This window comes from Pimephales promelas, chromosome 15 (genome assembly GCF_988280905.1).
Source record: "Pimephales promelas chromosome 15, fPimPro1.hap1.1, whole genome shotgun sequence".
In the NCBI taxonomy this organism is placed as follows: domain Eukaryota; kingdom Metazoa; phylum Chordata; class Actinopteri; order Cypriniformes; family Leuciscidae; genus Pimephales; species Pimephales promelas.
In genome coordinates, this window is record NC_142783.1 from 33,432,124 (window position 1) to 33,449,104 (window position 16,981).

The 16,981-nt window shown below is 37.8% G+C and overlaps 1 protein-coding gene across 6 annotated transcripts in view; it reads left to right on the plus strand.

Annotated features, from left to right (window-relative positions):
- The window catches only part of daam2 (dishevelled associated activator of morphogenesis 2), a 111,529-nt gene that overhangs the window by 79,291 nt on the left and 15,257 nt on the right, over positions 1-16,981 (plus strand). Inside the window, exons 7-19 of one of the 6 annotated variants that reach the window (XM_089120570.1) lie at positions 193-303; positions 3,508-3,558; positions 3,727-3,830; positions 4,837-4,903; positions 5,043-5,160; positions 5,484-5,622; positions 9,237-9,260; positions 10,675-10,733; positions 10,813-10,997; positions 12,057-12,365; positions 13,522-13,629; positions 13,954-13,983; positions 15,490-15,596. In XM_089120570.1, the coding sequence (XP_088976696.1) occupies positions 193-303; positions 3,508-3,558; positions 3,727-3,830; positions 4,837-4,903; positions 5,043-5,160; positions 5,484-5,622; positions 9,237-9,260; positions 10,675-10,733; positions 10,813-10,997; positions 12,057-12,365; positions 13,522-13,629; positions 13,954-13,983; positions 15,490-15,596 (1,412 nt within the window). The remainder of the gene's footprint in view (positions 1-192; positions 304-3,507; positions 3,559-3,726; positions 3,831-4,836; positions 4,904-5,042; positions 5,161-5,483; positions 5,623-9,236; positions 9,261-10,674; positions 10,734-10,812; positions 10,998-12,056; positions 12,366-13,521; positions 13,630-13,953; positions 13,984-15,489; positions 15,597-16,981) is intronic. The other 5 variants (XM_089120571.1, XM_089120572.1, XM_089120575.1 and 2 more) reach the window with 5 other exon arrangements.

Here is a 16,981-nt window from a genome sequence, read left to right on the forward strand (position 1 = left end):
ATTAAAACACATTACAATGTCACTCACACACATCACACAAAGAGTGCTTTAACATTCACAGTAATGTTTACTCCTACAGTAGCTTAGCTGACTAAGCTAGAACAAAAAAAAAAACAAATATATGGTAAAAAAAATGCATTTTAATTTGATTCATTTTGTAATTAATTAGATATCTTTGTATTTTTTACTCAGTCTCTCTTGAACGAGCTGGACAGAAGCTCAGGGCGCTACCGGGACGAAGTAAATCTGAAGACAGCCATCATGTCATTCATCAATGCCATGCTGAACGCTGGGGTTGGAGAGGTCAGCAGATGTGTCTGTATATATATATATATATATCTTTTTTAATTTTGTAATTGGTACAGTATGGCTATTAAAGCCGGCATAATGGCTATTAATTCCTTTCTTCTAGTGATGCACGATATATCGGCCAACATATCGGTATCAGCCGATATTGTTCATTTTTATGTTATCGTTATCGGCCCGATAATAAAATTTGGCTGATATAATAAAGCTGATAAATAATGAATTATTTCCTTCAACACTTCAGATGCGCACTGTTCAACATGATTGATCTTAATTGCTTAAAAATATGATTGGAATCAAAAAGGGAAAATATAGTTAAGTGCAAAATGTGCTGTCGTATCGGCTACATGAAATTATAATGAGAACATTATAATTGTGTGATTGGGAAATTTTTGTTTTTGCAATCAGGCTCTCAAAAATTATATTTCGATTTATCGGCCGATATATCGGTTATCGGGTTTTAAAGGGTTAGTTCACCCAAAAATGAAAATTAAGTCATTAATTACTCACCCCCATGCTGTACCAACCCCGTAAGACCTTCGTTCGTCTTCGGAACACAAATGAAGATATTTTTTATTAAATTTGAGAGCTGTATAACTACCACATTGGCTCCTAAGGGACTGCCTCTTGACGGCCCAGAAAGTCAATGAAGAAAATGTTTAAATATCCCAAGTGACTACCGTGGCTCAACTATATGTTTATCAAGCGACGCGAATACTTTTTGTGCGAAAAAACAAACAAAAATAACGACTTTATTCCACTATTTCTTTTCTTCCTTGTAGGCCAGAACGAGAATTCCTTAGATTTCCACGACGCATGCGCGAGATTTGCGATCTGCTTACACCAGCTTACACTACTTCAGATCGCAAATCTCGTGGAAATCTAAGGAAGTCTCGTGGAGGCAAAATGACAAAATAATGAATCAGAATACCTAGCAGAATTGTCTCCTTCTCCTAGCTCATGGACAGCTCCTATTCACACTCTCCTCCTCTGCATGATTGGGAAGGGAATGATTCAGATTTCTCATGCCACAGCACTAGAAGACAGACGGGTCGCTCACGTCACATCTACGTAGTCAAGCTCTGTTTGAGTCTGCGCGTCAGGGACGGAAGTGTTAAAAAAATTGTCTTCAATCATCTCAATGGAGTTCCTGTCAATTTCTTTTACTGTCTATGATCTGAATGTACGCGCGACGCGCCACTGACTTTAGACTACGTTTTTTTTGGTCAGTGGCTCAATCGTTTTCTGGAACTGCTAAATAGCACCAGAAACACGCCTCCTTTTATTGCACTGGACCGCCCAGGGAACGCAAGTTCATTCCCTAGTTTGCCGGCGTGAGTCTGTGGAGGGAAAAGTCAGCTTTGCACGGGTGCAAAATACAAATGATACATGCGTCAGTGTATAAAGTCAATTGCGCTGGGTGCAAGGTAAAAGGGCCCCAGGTGTGTGTTTCCTGACTCGCTCATCCAAAACATCTAGCACAAGTAGTTGGCCTTGGGAATGCCATGATATTGCAGCCTAAGCCATCACAGATCCCCATGCTTTACTCTGGGCACGCAACAGTCCAGGTGGTAAGCTTCCTTTGGGCTTCAACACACTGTAATACTCTTGGTTGAGGGAAAGAACAAATACATGTTCCACAAATCCACAGCCCAATATTTCTGCTGAAAACCAATATTTTGGTGCTATCACGAGCGACCAAAGGTTCGGCTATAGCAATCCGACCATCAAGCTTCCAACGGACAGTTTTGGTGGAAACAGAAAAGTCGAGGTGTGCATGTAATTCTGCAGAGAGTTGGGCAGACAGCTTCTTCTTTGAGTCGACATTTGCAGTTGAAATTAGTGTAGTCAGTGTAGATCAACACTATACTGACTTTCAGTTTCATTGTCAAACCCCTGTATATCCAGTTCAAAGGTTTCTTGAACTCAACTAAAAGTAGGCCGGGACTTGATTTCTCCCAGTTGGAATTAATTGGATCGTTTTCATTTGCTATTGCTGCAATCTCATGTGAGTGAGGCCCTGTCCCAAATGGAAACCAAATCCCTCGCAATCATCCTCCAAGTCCACACTTTCTCGACATAACGGCAAAACCTGAAACCTAAAATGACTAGGGATGCACCGATATGAGCATTTTGGCCGATACCGATAACCGATAATTCTTTATATTTGAAAGTCGATAACTGATATATCGGCCGATAAATCGAAATCATTCTACATGTTTTCACTTCTTCACAAGACTCTCCATCTTTGTCTGACTATGTTTTAACATTAAAGGCAGGACAGTTTCTCTCATTTTAGTGTGTTTCTGTGTGAGAATCGCAGCTGCTTACACACGAGCTCTTGAAGCCCCGCCCTCTGCAGCAGCTCATTTGCATTTAAAGGGCCAGACACAAAACAGTGCGTTTTTGCAAAACCTCAAAAAGTGACAACTTTAACATGTGGGGTATTTTGTGCTAAACCTTGACACACACACTCTGACCACATCAGAGATTTATGCGTCAGTGCTATTGCTGCAATCTCATTTGCTATTGCTGCAATCTCATGTGAGTGAGGCCCTGTCCCAAATGGAAACCTAATCCCTCGCAATCATCCTCCAAGTCCACACTTTCTCGACATAGCGCCAAAACCTGAAACCTAAAATGACTAGGGATGCACCGATACGAGCATTTTGGCCGATACCGATAACCGATAATTCTTTATATTTGAAAGCCGATAACCGATATATCGGCCGATAAATCGAAATCCAATTTTTACATAATTTTTGAAAGCCTGATTGCAAAAACAAAAGTCTCACAATTAAAATCCGTCCCCAAACACAATTGTAATATTCTCATTATAATTTCATGTAGCCGATACGACAGCACATTTTGCACTGAACTATATTTTCCTTTTTTTTCCAATCATATTTCAAGCAATTAAGATCAATCATGTTGAACAGTGCGCATCTGAAGTGTGTCAAGTGTTGAAGGAAATAATTCATTATTTATCAGCTTTATTATATCAGGCAAATTTTATTATCGGACCGATAACGATAACATAAAAATGAGCAAATATCGGCCGATACCGATATGGTGGCTGATATATCGTGCACCCCTAAAAATGACAATTGGGACACCGTAGTGGACTTTTGTGGCCATTGTAAGTCCACAAGACTGCTAGTGTGTCATCTGGGACAGGGCCTAACCGGTTGTCCCTGACAGGTTGTCCTGCCACATCATCAGAGAACAGTAGATGTCGTTGAAAGAGGGATTGTAAGTTATTATGATTAAAGGTTACGAGGGCACGTGAATGATAAAAAAAGCAAGGACACGGGTGACTCTTTTATAATAAATACTCACTCCCAATATGCCATTAAAAAATAACAATGTTCATTTTGATTTCATGATGACTAACAATTATTCCCTCCGTTTCTCTCAAAGGACAGTCTAGAGTTTCGCCTTCATCTTAGGTATGAGTTTCTGATGTTAGGAATTCAGCCAGTCATCGAGAAGCTGAGAACACATGATAATGTCACGCTTGACAGGTAAGAACACTAGTTAAAGGGGTGGTTGATTATGATTTCACTTTTCTAGCTTTAGTTAGTGTGTAATGTTGCTGTTTGAGCATAAACGACATTATCAAAGTTACAAAGTTCAAAACAAAGAAAGATATTTGCTTTTAAAGAAAAGGACTACAAAAATGGCTGGTAGAATTACACAAGCTTCCAACCCTAAAATTTACATAAGCCCCGCCCCCGGGAACTCATTCCATGTTGAGAAGAGGAAAAGTTGTGTTTTAAGAGTACATCTTTTCACATGCAGTAGAAAGTCACTCTGTGTGTATCTCAACAGTTCCTATACGAGCGATTTATAGATTAGCATGACAGAAAATGCTAATTCAAGATAGTTAACTCCACATTAGCAACATAATTTCTTCAACTAACCATTCAGAGACGTCTTGTTTTCAAATAACCATTCAGAGACGTCCGACTACGTTTTAACATTAAAGGCAGAACAGTTATTTTCATTTTAGTGTGTTTCTGTGTGAGGAAATCGCAGCTGCTAACACATGAAGCCCCGCCCTCTGCAGCAGCTCATTTGCATTTAAAGGGCCAGACACAAAACGGTGCGTTTTTGCGAAACCTCAAAAAGTGACAACTTTAACATGTGGGGTATTTCGTGCTAAAACTTCACACACAAACCACAAACCTCAGAGATTTATTTTACATCTTTTGAAAATGAAAATGCCATTTTACCACCTCTTTAAAATTGAGCTCATTTCCTATCTAATTATCAAAGAGTGTCAAACTCCTGGATCCTGGAAAGTTTAGTTTCAACCCTGTGATTGTTTCCGGCGCCCCCTACAGCGCTGGTCTGGTGTCACACTCAACTTGATTCTGTCGAACCCTAGTGTGTTTACATGCATATTACGTCATCGCAAACATGCATGCCGCATGATAGCAAACAAATAAATTCTGCAGATCTGTGGCCCTCCAGAAATCACTGCATTAGCCTATTGTTGCTTACAGAAAGGTCATGTGTGTGTTTCAGACATCTGGACTTCTTCGAAATGGTGCGGAATGAGGATGAATCAGAACTGGCCAAACGCTTTGACATTGTGAGATCTGTTATTTATATGCACAAGCCTTCTGCCATATCATGTCCTTAAAGAGTGCTTATTCTGTACAGGACAGCTTGCTTTTTTAGATTTGTTTACAAGACGTAATTGAGAAAATGAATGGACTTTCTGTGTTCAGACACACGTGGACACCAAGAGTGCCGGCCAGATGTTTGAGCTGATCAAGAAGAAACTGAGCCTCACAGATGCCTACCCTCACCTTCTATCTGTCTTACAACACTGCCTCCAAATGCCATGTGAGGACCACATGAACCATTCAAAACATGTCTCCCTACACTAGCACACTCCACCATTTATGTAGATTTAATACACGTATCTAATGATCTTCACCTTCTTAACTGTGGTTCTGTTCCCAAACCTTGTGAACTCCCTAGTATCTGGGGCTGAAAATTGTCATATTTATGCATCATGATATTTACATGCTCTAAGAATACCATTTAATTACCATGTTACATGTCCAAAAAAAACATGGCATTACCTAAAAACATGGAAATATTATAGAACTTTGTTTTAATAGTGTGAAAAGCAGTGGAAGCATGTTTATGACACTTGTTTTCAGATAAACGTGGTGCTGGCAGCATACAGCAATGGCAGCTTCTAGACCGCATCCTTCAGCAAATTGTTCTACAAGATGAGAAGGGAGAAAATCCAGATGTTTCACCCCTGGACAATTTCAACGTTAGGAACATCATTAGAATGTAAGTGCTCAATTCAAAACACATTGTGCACATGGTTTTAACCATTTAGATAGCACATATTAGGCTCTTTCATGAAAAGTTAATCATAACTTTGATAAGATACTGGCTTGATAAGATACTGGATCCTCTTTAGATCTTTTGAAGGTCAGTAGGGATACTGAAATGATTTGTGCTCAATGAACCACAGCTATATTTTATATGTAAAAAATCTGGGGATGATTTGTGATAGTGCACTTAAATTTGACAAACAGGTAAATGAAATCGTTAAAACGAGCTTCTTTAAACTGAGGATGATTTCAAGAATTAAGCCTTTTTTATCCCATAAAAATCTGGAAAAAAATAATTCATGCATTTATCACTTCAAGAATAGATTACTGCAATTCTCTATATTATGGTGCCCAAAATACAGTCTTAGATAGACTTCAGATGGTCCAAAATGCGGCTGCAAGACTGTTGACAGGCACTCGCAAATTCGACCATATCACTCCGGTATTAAAAGCACTACATTGGTTGCCTGTCACTTTTAGGATTCAGTTCAAAATGTTGCTTTTTGTATTCAAATCTCTACATGGGTTAGCCCCATCTTATATTGCAGATCTAATCCAGGAACAAAAGTCGATGAGATCACTACGATCAAATTCTCAGAAACGCCTTGACGTTCCTCGGTCAAAGATGAAATCTAGAGGGGATCGCGCATTTGCGGTCGCAGCCCCTAAATTATGGAACAGTTTACCTCTATATATTAGGCCAGTCCCTCCAGAAAAACGCGAATATGCGATCGCTGAATTCAATGCAAAATCAGCCAAAGTCCGCATATTTATGCCATAGCTGTCAACATTGAACATTGAAAATTAGGGAGTTTTCCCGGAATCCATCCCCAAAATAAGGGATTTTTTTTTTTTGCACGATTCTCACCCACAAACTTTAAAAATAAAGCACAATCCTTAAAAGTCTAAGGTGTTCATAACTAGCCTATGTGTGAGAGAGAAAGAGACAGTGTCATTTAAAGGGAAAAAAATCTACATTTGGATTAGCGTGTGTTGCTCTAGCATTTGGACAACAATTTCAACATTTAGCCTATCACACATCTTCCAAAATCCGCAAAATAGGGAAGTGGGCTGTCTGTTTATTTTAATTACATTTACACATTTTGTGTAGCTTTAAAGAGCCTATTTAGCCTGATGGTGGACCATCACTCAGAAGACACACTATCTTTATATCCTCCTATAGGCCCAGAACGTTTTTTTTTTCAAGTTTTTTTTTTCTTCTTCATGTAATCACATTGTTAAGAGCTTAAGAAACAAATGGAAAAAAAGAAAATATATTTTATTCATATATTTGAAAATCTATTTATAATAATTATTATTTGTTTAAATTACATTGATATCTGAATTTATGTAAAAACCTAGACTTTCAAACATCAAAATGTAATGTATTAATATGTATTCGAGTACAAAATTACATTCAGCTAGCCTAAACATCGTTTCCTATTTTTTATTTATTTTTTGCCTGGAAACGCAAAGAAATTCCAGGCAAAGAAACACGCTTGCCTGTCGCGTGAAAAATAGGCGTCAGTTCTATTTCTAGCATGCACGCGTTTTCTGGAGACGCGCGTGTCACGCAGGCAGCGTGCAATAAAAACGGACACGCCACGCAGCCAGTGTGTCTCCGGCCAGCGCGCGCGGCACCGCATCCGAGGATAAACGACTTCAAGCCGAATCTGTCCGAGCCCGTACGTCTCACACAATCAGAGAGTAAAAATACGGTATATTTTACGGGAAAATACTCAAACGGGAAGACAGCGGGAAAAGAGCTAAAATACGTGAGAAACCCGGAAAAAACGGGAGGGTTGACAGCTATGATTTATGCGGGGGACGCATTTTTTCAAATACGCCGCACTTTCGCCGCATAAATTGCCGATTTCCGTGCAAAATATGCGGGGTTTGCATAATTTCATAATCCTCGCATTTTCGTTGCAAAAAAAGTCACATGTATCTTAGCAGAAAGTTGAAAAATGTTGCGTTTGCTTCACACAAGAGCAGCCATTTCCCCCTGTTTCCATGGGAACGTTATGAAGTGACGCAATTACACGACGACAGACAGACTCACGGAGGCGATGGACATCTCACAAATCAAACTCGTATTCTGTCTGTCGCACGTTCTACCGTCACATCGTTACTTAATAAACAACATAAGATAAAAGAAGTAGCATCAAACAGAAATTACCCACATACATGGGGCGTTCGATGCGCACATATAACACTGCAGAGAGTTCAACAGGGAGCGCGCAGCTCTTAAAGGGGCCACACCTTATTTACACTCGTTACAGTCTGAAATAAAACAAATATTCCCAGCACTTTCTATGATGTAGAATGCTTGCTTATCAAAGGAAGTAATAAGAAATGACTCTTATATTAACAGGATGTTGGGGGAATCACTTTTTTTCTCTTTTTCATCAAACCGCAATTTTTGCAAATTCCTGCAATTTCATCGCATAAAATTGCATAAATTTACAGTATGATGCTGGCAACCACAGCTGCCAGTAGTTTACCGCGTAATCAATCAATTTTTGCCAGCAACAATCACAAAAAAACTCCGCGTTTTTCTGGAAGGACTGAATACTATTATGGTAAATGTTATATATAAATCGCACATTTTTTCACAAATTTTTGGAAATTACCACCACAAAATCAGTCATTTTGATCGCAAAAATCCTGGAGGGACTGATTAGGGACCTTCCTACACTCAGTCAGTTTAAAAGTCACTTGAAAACGTAATTTTTTATGATAGCGTTCGATCAAGATAAGCGTGAAGGGTGCTAGTGTTTTTTATTCTCTTTATAAATACATGTTGTTGATTGATGAAGGCTATATTACCTAATTAGATATGTGGATGTACATTTTTCTTTTATTCTTCTGTTTATGTTTTTTCTGCCTGTACAGCACTATGGTCAACTCTGTTGTTTTATTCAGTGCTTTATAAATGAATTTGAATTATATTTTGGCACACTGCTGCGATCTGATACTGTTAACATGCTGGATGATGATTCACAATGCTGTAAATGCATCATGAAAGTGTAAACCAAAATGGAAGTTGGTAACAAACGACTTCAAACCATTAGGAAATTTTAATGGAAGACTACAGTAATCAACATTAATGTGTGGAATATGTATTGAATTTCCAGCCATCTGCTTACCACAAGTGTCCAACATTTTCTCTTTGAAACATTTATCATCTAAGTTGTGCTCTCGCCATCTTTCACCCAACTTTCCACACATTTCACTATAGGACAAGCATTCTTTGCTCAAAAAGATTGCTAGTTATCAAGTTGACTATTTCCACCAGTGCACCAAGTTTAACCAGTTTAGGAGCAAGTTTTCCAAAAGAAAAGCTAAAATAATGAAATGAAATGGCTTGTAACTCACAATTTATGGTTATACCCCAACAACCAGGTTTTGAGGTCAAAACCTTCTTAAATAAGTAAAGTGCAATAAATCCATTACATGTTGCCGGCAACTTTATCATCTAGTCAACATGTTAGTCATGTATATCTTTCATTCCCATTGTCCAATACTGGCAGTACATGTGTGTGTTTCACTTCTCTCCTTCTGTAGCTATGGAAAGCAGCGCATGTCAAGGTGTCACTTTAGATTTCTTTACTAAATCCTGATACTCACATAATCCTCCAACAGTATCCACTTACAATACAATTCACAACCAGACTAAACTAATTCCTTTTATATATCTAAATAATGTTTTGATTTATGAAGAAATCTCATTGCTTTGGTTTGACAGTGGCTCCTTTGGTTTAAAGACCCCATGAAATGGTTTGATGGTGTGTTGCCATCTGTATTACAACCAAACTACACACCACATAGAAAAACCATTTAGTTGACAGTTTGGATGCAACCAATGAAGACAATTTCAAAATGAATCAGTTCTAACCACTTGCTTTGTAACCAGCTGATGCTTTGGAAAGGAAAACTGACGAACCATAATTTGGCACTATTGAAAGAAGGTGGTTTATATAATTTAGTGTGAGGGGACATTCTCATTCTTGAGAGGATTTTAATGGGAAAAAATACTATATACACCTCAATGGATAAGAAGATTAATCTTTCTGTTTGATTTTGCTAAAAAATGTTATGACTACACTTTGATAGTCATTAAAGTCATTAGGATATTGGTATCATTAAATGAGTAGTTCACTTTAAAAAAAAACTTTTGCTGATAATTTACTCACCCCCATGTCATCCAAGATGTCCAAGTCCTTCTTTCTTCAGTTGAAAAGAAATTAAGGTTTTTGATGAAAATATTCCAGCATTTTCTCCATATAATGGACTTCAATGGGAACCAAATGGTTCAAGGTCCAAAAGACAGTTTCAATGCAGCTTCAAAGGGCTTTAAATGACACCAGACGATGAATAAGGGTCTTATTTAGGACCCTTCGAGTCATGACTCGAAAAAAAAAGATTTGTTCATTTTGATGAACGAGTTTGAACGGGAGAGTCACGAACGCGCATCACAGAACAGAGCAAGACGAGCATTTGTGCTTATAAAACTTTTTTATTTATTTTTTTAAATGACCTGCTAGATAAGACCCTTATTCATCGTCTGGTGTCGTTTAAAGCCCTTTGAACAGTTTGCACTGAAACTCTCATTTGGACCTTGAACCGTTTGGACCCCATTGAAGTCCATTATATGGAGAAATATCCTGGAATGTTTTCATCAAAAACCTTAATTTCTTTTCGACTGAAGAAAGAAAGACGTGGACATCTTGGATGACATGGGGGTGAGTAAATTATCAGCAAAAGTTTTTTTTTAAAAGTGAACTACTCCTTTAAAGCTAGCAGACATTTAATAAACATCGAAAACGCTTTTGCTCTCATGGGGTCTTTAACATTGGCTTCCACTTTTGCTAACACCGATGATAAATAACAAGAAGCAGTTAAAACTGATAAATGGCTGAGGTAAGTGTGCGCAAAATGGATTTTATAACCCTGTGCATTTGAGTGCAACACAACGACACTTGCTTTTTTTCCCCATCCACAGGCTTGTCAATGAGAATGAAGTCAAACAGTGGCGAGACCAAGCAGAAAAGTTCAGAAAAGGTAACAGTGCAACACTGACTTGCATAGCTGAGCCTGAGTGAACTTAAAGTACGTAACGATAATGATGTCTGTTTTTTAGAGCATGTCGAGCTGGCGGCTCGGCTGGAAAGGAAAGAAAGGGAGTGTGAAACCAAGACACAAGAGAAGGAGGATATGATGAAGACCCTCAACAAGATGAAGGACAAACTGCAGAAGGAAGGAGTGGAGTTGCGCTCTGCCAGGGAGCAAGTATTAGACCTGTCCTCCCGCATTAGCGACATTTCCGTGAGTTCACCATCTGCTACTTCCTTCTAGTGTGTTGAATGCATTTGTAAGTATAGCCGTTGCACGTTACACTCTTAGAAGGAAAGGTTCTATATAGAACCTTAAAAGGTTCTATCAGCGCTACATATTTGGAACCCCTAAAAGGTTCTATACACTCTTAAAAAGGGTTCTATATAGAACCCTGGGGTTCCATACTTGGCCAATAGAACCTTCTACCAAAAAAAAATGGTTCTATATAGAAGCATTTTGGAGTTCCATATATGAAGTGGGGGATGGAACCATTTCTGGTTCTAAATAGAACCGTTTCTTCTAAGAGTGTAGCATTAGGGCTGCAACAAACGATTATTTTGATAATCGATTAATCTAACGATTATTCGAACGATTAATCGACTAATCGTCGATTATTTTGCCAGCTAATCAGTAAGTTTGGAACGATTATTCAGCTTTTTCAGTTAGTTAAAATGTTGAGTTATACATATTCTTACTATAATATAAAAAAAAAAATAGTTGTTTTAATGAACTTTGAGCCAACTTTCAGATTTCAGTCCAACTCAAATCACACACAAATGCTCTCTAAGTATTGTTTAATAGACCCACTGCTTTTCTTAGAACTGACACTCATTTACTTCAGGACACAAATGTAGTAAAATATTAATCTGCAAACCATTATTATAAATATACAATTACAATCTTTTTGTTCAATCTCAGCATTGTTGGTTTTAAGTTTTGTCAAACTTTCCCAAACCTTGCTAGTTCGGATTCGTTTGCGCTCCGTCATAATTCGTACTGTTTTTTCTTTTACTGCAATAGCATTTGTAAAGTAGCACCACAGCGCCATAGTGGTCGAATCGTGGTATTGCACGCCCTTACATTAGGCCACGTGAGATCAAACGACTACTCGACAACAACGATATTTGTCGACAATTTTTTATTTGTTTCGGCCCTACTAGAACTTCCATGTTGATGTCGCTTCTTACGTTGTTTAGTTCGAGATGTTTGAGGAGTTGGTTAAGCATGAGTTCGGTGTGATGGTAATCAAATGATTTGCTTATCTTTTAGAGTGAAGTTCCTTTGCCTGTTCCTCCTCTGCTCCCTGGGAGTCCGATGGCTCCGCCTCCACCACCTATGATGATGGGTGGCTTCCCTCCTCCTCCTCCTCCACCTCTTGCTTTCTCCAGCCCACCCCCACCACCTCCTCCACCTCCCCCGGGGGGTCCTCCACCCCCGCCTGGAGCCCCGCCAATCTTCTCTGGGATTCTGCCTCCACCTGGACCTCCTTCCATTAGTTGCACAACCAGCCTGCAGACAAAGAGCATCCCTCAACCTTCACAACCACTCAAATCCTTTAACTGGTCCAAACTGGGAGAGGTGAGTCAGTCATGAAGCGTTTGATTGTTTTGGTACTTGCACTATTACCATTCCTCATACTTAAAGGAGAACTCCGGCACAAAATGAACCTTTGGTCTAATAACTAGGGCTGGGTAATAAATATCAATTTCTCGATATTAATCGATTCTCATTTTTACGAAACCGACATCGATTCTTAAATCTCAAGAATCGATTAGTCATCCTGTTTCATTTGAATGAATGGGATATTGTATCGCGGCTGCGCGCATCCAAAAAATCGCAATAATCTTTGTCCTTTGTTACTATTGATATGAATAAAAGTCTCAAATTTCAAATTACGTCCATTTTCTTTAGAAATTCAAAAACATAATTAAGGTTTTGGCGCTGTGGCGTGAGATCGCTCTTCCGGCTTAATAATACCAGTCACAGCGCCAAATAAACATGAATGAGCATCTGAAAGTGTGTTAAAGATAGAGTACAACTTATCGAAATCCGTATCATGTCACATTGATTCACTCAATCAGCGTTTCAACCGTGGAAAGACGTCAGTTAAACAGCTTGTAATCAATGTCATGTATCGTCATATTTACCTCAGAAAACCCACATCAACTCGTTAGTCAGCTAGAAAAAATAACTCTAGAGAGGAGCATTTTGCTAAATATATACACCATATTACATATGCATTATAATCTTAATGTTCTTCAATATTTAATGCATATTTGAATAAATCTGGCAAGTTTTTATCACAGCCACCATTTAAATGTTTATATTTCATATAATCTTCTTATTATAAAAATAAATAAAAGTGTAATTTAAGTGTTTGTATAGCTACAAAACAGTTCATTATTACCTTCATATTAGGCTAATGAAGCCTAGTAGGCTAGTTAAGAGATTTAATTCCCTTGAGAAAATTTGCCATTTATTGTAACTAATATCCAAAATAATCAATATTGAATCGAACCAAATTGCAAGCTTGTGAATCAAAATCGAATCGAATTTGTGTCAATACCCAGCCCTACTAATAACACATTGGTACCTAGTTGACCGTTCTCTGAGATTTGTTTTCATGATAATCGAATGTAAAGAGTTTTATCTCTAAAAACCGTTTAGCGTATAACGCAAGTATATGGGTGGATTTAAATGAACTGAGACTAACGCTCCTTTCCTATGTTTGCAGAACAAGATCACTGGTACCATCTGGTATGAGATTGATGACCGAAGGCCCTTTAAGGTTCTTGACCTGAAGGACATTGAGAAGATGTTTTCAGCTTATCAGAGGCAGCAAGTATGCAAGTGTTGCTCTTGAGAGTTGTATCTCATGATCTTCTGCTTTTGGGAACCTCAAGCTTTACAGCAGTTGTTCTTTGCTGGATGGCATGTAGTAGATGTCTTAGTGCTTTAAGCATGAAGTAGCGTTTTAGTGCATTTAGAGCAGAAATGCTGCAGATATGCTCTCAGGCCGAAGAGTGATTTTAAACACAATAATCATGATTTCTTCATGAGGCCTGTGAGAATGTTTGCTGTTTCTTCTGCTGCTTGATTTGTTAACTTCTGCATGTGTTCCCGATGTTTTTCTTCTTTCTCTGTTGCTGTTCCTCTGCCTGGCCAGGAGCTGCTCACTAACCAATCCTTCAAGCAGGTGAGTGGTTGCTCCGATTAAACCTACTATACTGCACACCTTTAAGGGCTGTTATTAAAGGGATAGTTCACTTTGAAATTAATGTTTGGTATGTTTTATCTTACCTCAAGGGCATCCAAGATGTAGGTGTCTTTGTTTCTGCAGTATTTTCAATTTTGATATTTTTAGGTCAAACCGTTCTTGTCTGTCAGTCATATAATGGAGGTCTATGGTCACCACCTCAAAGAGCATGCACAGAGAAGTCCAGATTAAACATGATTTAATGACTAAGTACACATTGATGGCCTAAGACGCAAAACGAGCGGTTTGAGTGAGAAAACGAACAGTATTAATATCGTTTTTACCTCAGCCACGTCCAAGTACTTTGAGAGCGAGGGCGTTTCAATCTGCGCAAGCGCCGAAAAGCGGCGGAAGTGATCTCTTGCGCGGTTGCGGAAAAAAAAATCAACGTTGTCTGTTGAAATATCGAAATCGTCTTCCATTGCAGCTTCCTGTATATCTAAATATGTTTAGATCTTCACAGTGAAGGGTAACACTTCCGAAATCTCTGTGTAAACAATGAGTGACGTACAGGCGCGAGAGATCACTTGGACGTGGCTGTGGTTACAAGAGTTAAAACGATATAAATAATGTTGGTTTTCTCACACAAACCGTTCGTTTCGTGTCTTAGGCCATCAATGTGTACTTACATTTACGAGTCATTAAATCATGTTTAATCTGGACTTCTCTGTGCATGCTCTTTGAGGTGGTGACCATAGACCTCCATTATATGACTGACAGACAAGAACGGTTTGACCTAAAAATATCAAAATTGAAACTACTGCGCAAACAAAGACACCTACATCTCGGATACCCTTTAGGTAAGATAAAACACACCAAACATTAATTTCAAAGTCTTTCAGAGATCTTGGAATAGTAAAATCGTCCTTCTCGAACGCCTAGAGTGAATAATTGGTGCGTAATTATGAGAATCCGCTAAACTACTATGACAGCACAGTGGCTAAATGACTGTAATTAGCACAATTAGCAATTAGCATGAATTAGCAGATGTGAAACATGTGAAACATTCTTCATGTACTGCTTCGAGAGAGTTGTGTGTTAGAAGTGTGCTTTCTTTGGAGCGCTGTGGAGTGACATGACCCGTGTAACCTCATCGAACATTCACAGCACAGGAAACGGTCTGGACCTATAAATAGATGTAAATGTTCTCGCTGAAACAGCCAAGCATCTGTGGTTCTTCAGCTGCATGATCATTTCTGACACACTGTTCTCAATACTGGCTTTCCGAGAAAAAAATGGAAAGTTTCGCATATATCGTGTGTTTTATTCTTCACTGCAACCATTGAAATGACAAAAAATATCATTGGTTATTAAAAACGAGTTTTGTTTTTTAATCGTTTATATCTCTTTATTACATTTTTCAATCAAGAATTATTTGATGCGTTTCATTGTTATAAAGAGGATCCAAACAGCCATGATGATAGTGGGTTTTCTCCTCTTCTGCAGAAAGAGACGGGATCAATGGATGACCTTTATCTAAGCTCGCGCAAAGTCAAAGAGCTGTCAGTCATCGACGGCCGGAGGGCCCAGAACTGTGTCATCCTGCTTTCCAAGTACGTACTTGTCGGCATTGTTAGCGCCAATGTTAATGGATATCCTGGATAACAGATACAGTGATGTGAATAAGTTTTGGCCCCCATGCTAAAGTTGCCTAAAAAGAGGAATAAAAAATCATCTTTTGGAAATTGATCTTAATGCCTTAATTAGAAAAATGAGGAAAACTCCAACCTTTAAGGACACCAATTTTCTTTGTGAATGAATAATGCATCATAAATAAATAAATGTTTTTCCTTAAAATACAGGGTGCATAAGTCAGGACACCCTTATGTTAAATTCCCATAGAGTCAGGCAGATTTTTATTTTTAAAAGCCAGTTATTTCATGGATCCAGGATAATATGCATCCTGATAAAGTTCCCTTGGCCTTTGCAATTAAAATATCCATTCACCATGCCTAGAGATTGGCATGGTTTTACTTCAGTTAGCCTAATAGCTGGTTTGATTTGCATTGAAAGATGATCTTATGGAAAGTACCCCATGCCAATCTCTAGGTGTGCTGGAAGGTGTGTGATGATGTGGGTCTATTTTAATTCCAAAGATTGAAAAACTCAACTTTGTGTTTATGTTACCAATTATTAAGTTCTTCTAACTCAATAGTTTGCTAGTTGAGATGCCATAACTTAAAAACGATGTAAACAGTAAAAAAATGTCATTTGTATGTTGTTTGATTGTTGTTACGATGTTAATTTATAGTAGGAAATGGTGTACTGAAATGTTCTGTGACCCATTGCATAAAATTTTAAGACTAGCTTTACTAGTCATTTGTGTAAAAACTGGTCATAACTTATTTTAGTTGCATAAAAAAAGATTTTTCTCATTTGAATCTGAAAACTAAGACAGATTGCCACTTGATTTACTGACAGTTGTTCTTAAATTCATTATAAAATCTAAATGAACAATTCTTAATGGAAAACTATTAGGATTAGTGTTTATTATAAATGATTTATTCGTGAACATCGTTGGTTTTCTTTTTCAATTAACATGATCTCATAATCTTACTTCAAAGAAAAGGTGAATTCATTTAGCCAAATCCAGGAGTTGATTTTAAACAAAATTAGAGCTGTCAAATGATTAATCGCGATTAATTGCATCCAAAATAAAAGTTTGTGTTTACATAATATATGTGGGTGCACTGTGTATAATTATTTTATATATATAAATACACACACATGCTTGTATATATTTAAGAAATATTTTCATGTATAAACTGTATATCGATTTATATATAATTTATATTGTATATAAATATAAATATTTTATAAATAAATAATATTTTTTTCTTAAATATACATGCATGTATATATATATATATATATATATATATATAAATTATACACAGTGCACCCACATAAAAAAAATTGAAAGATTATTCACTGAACA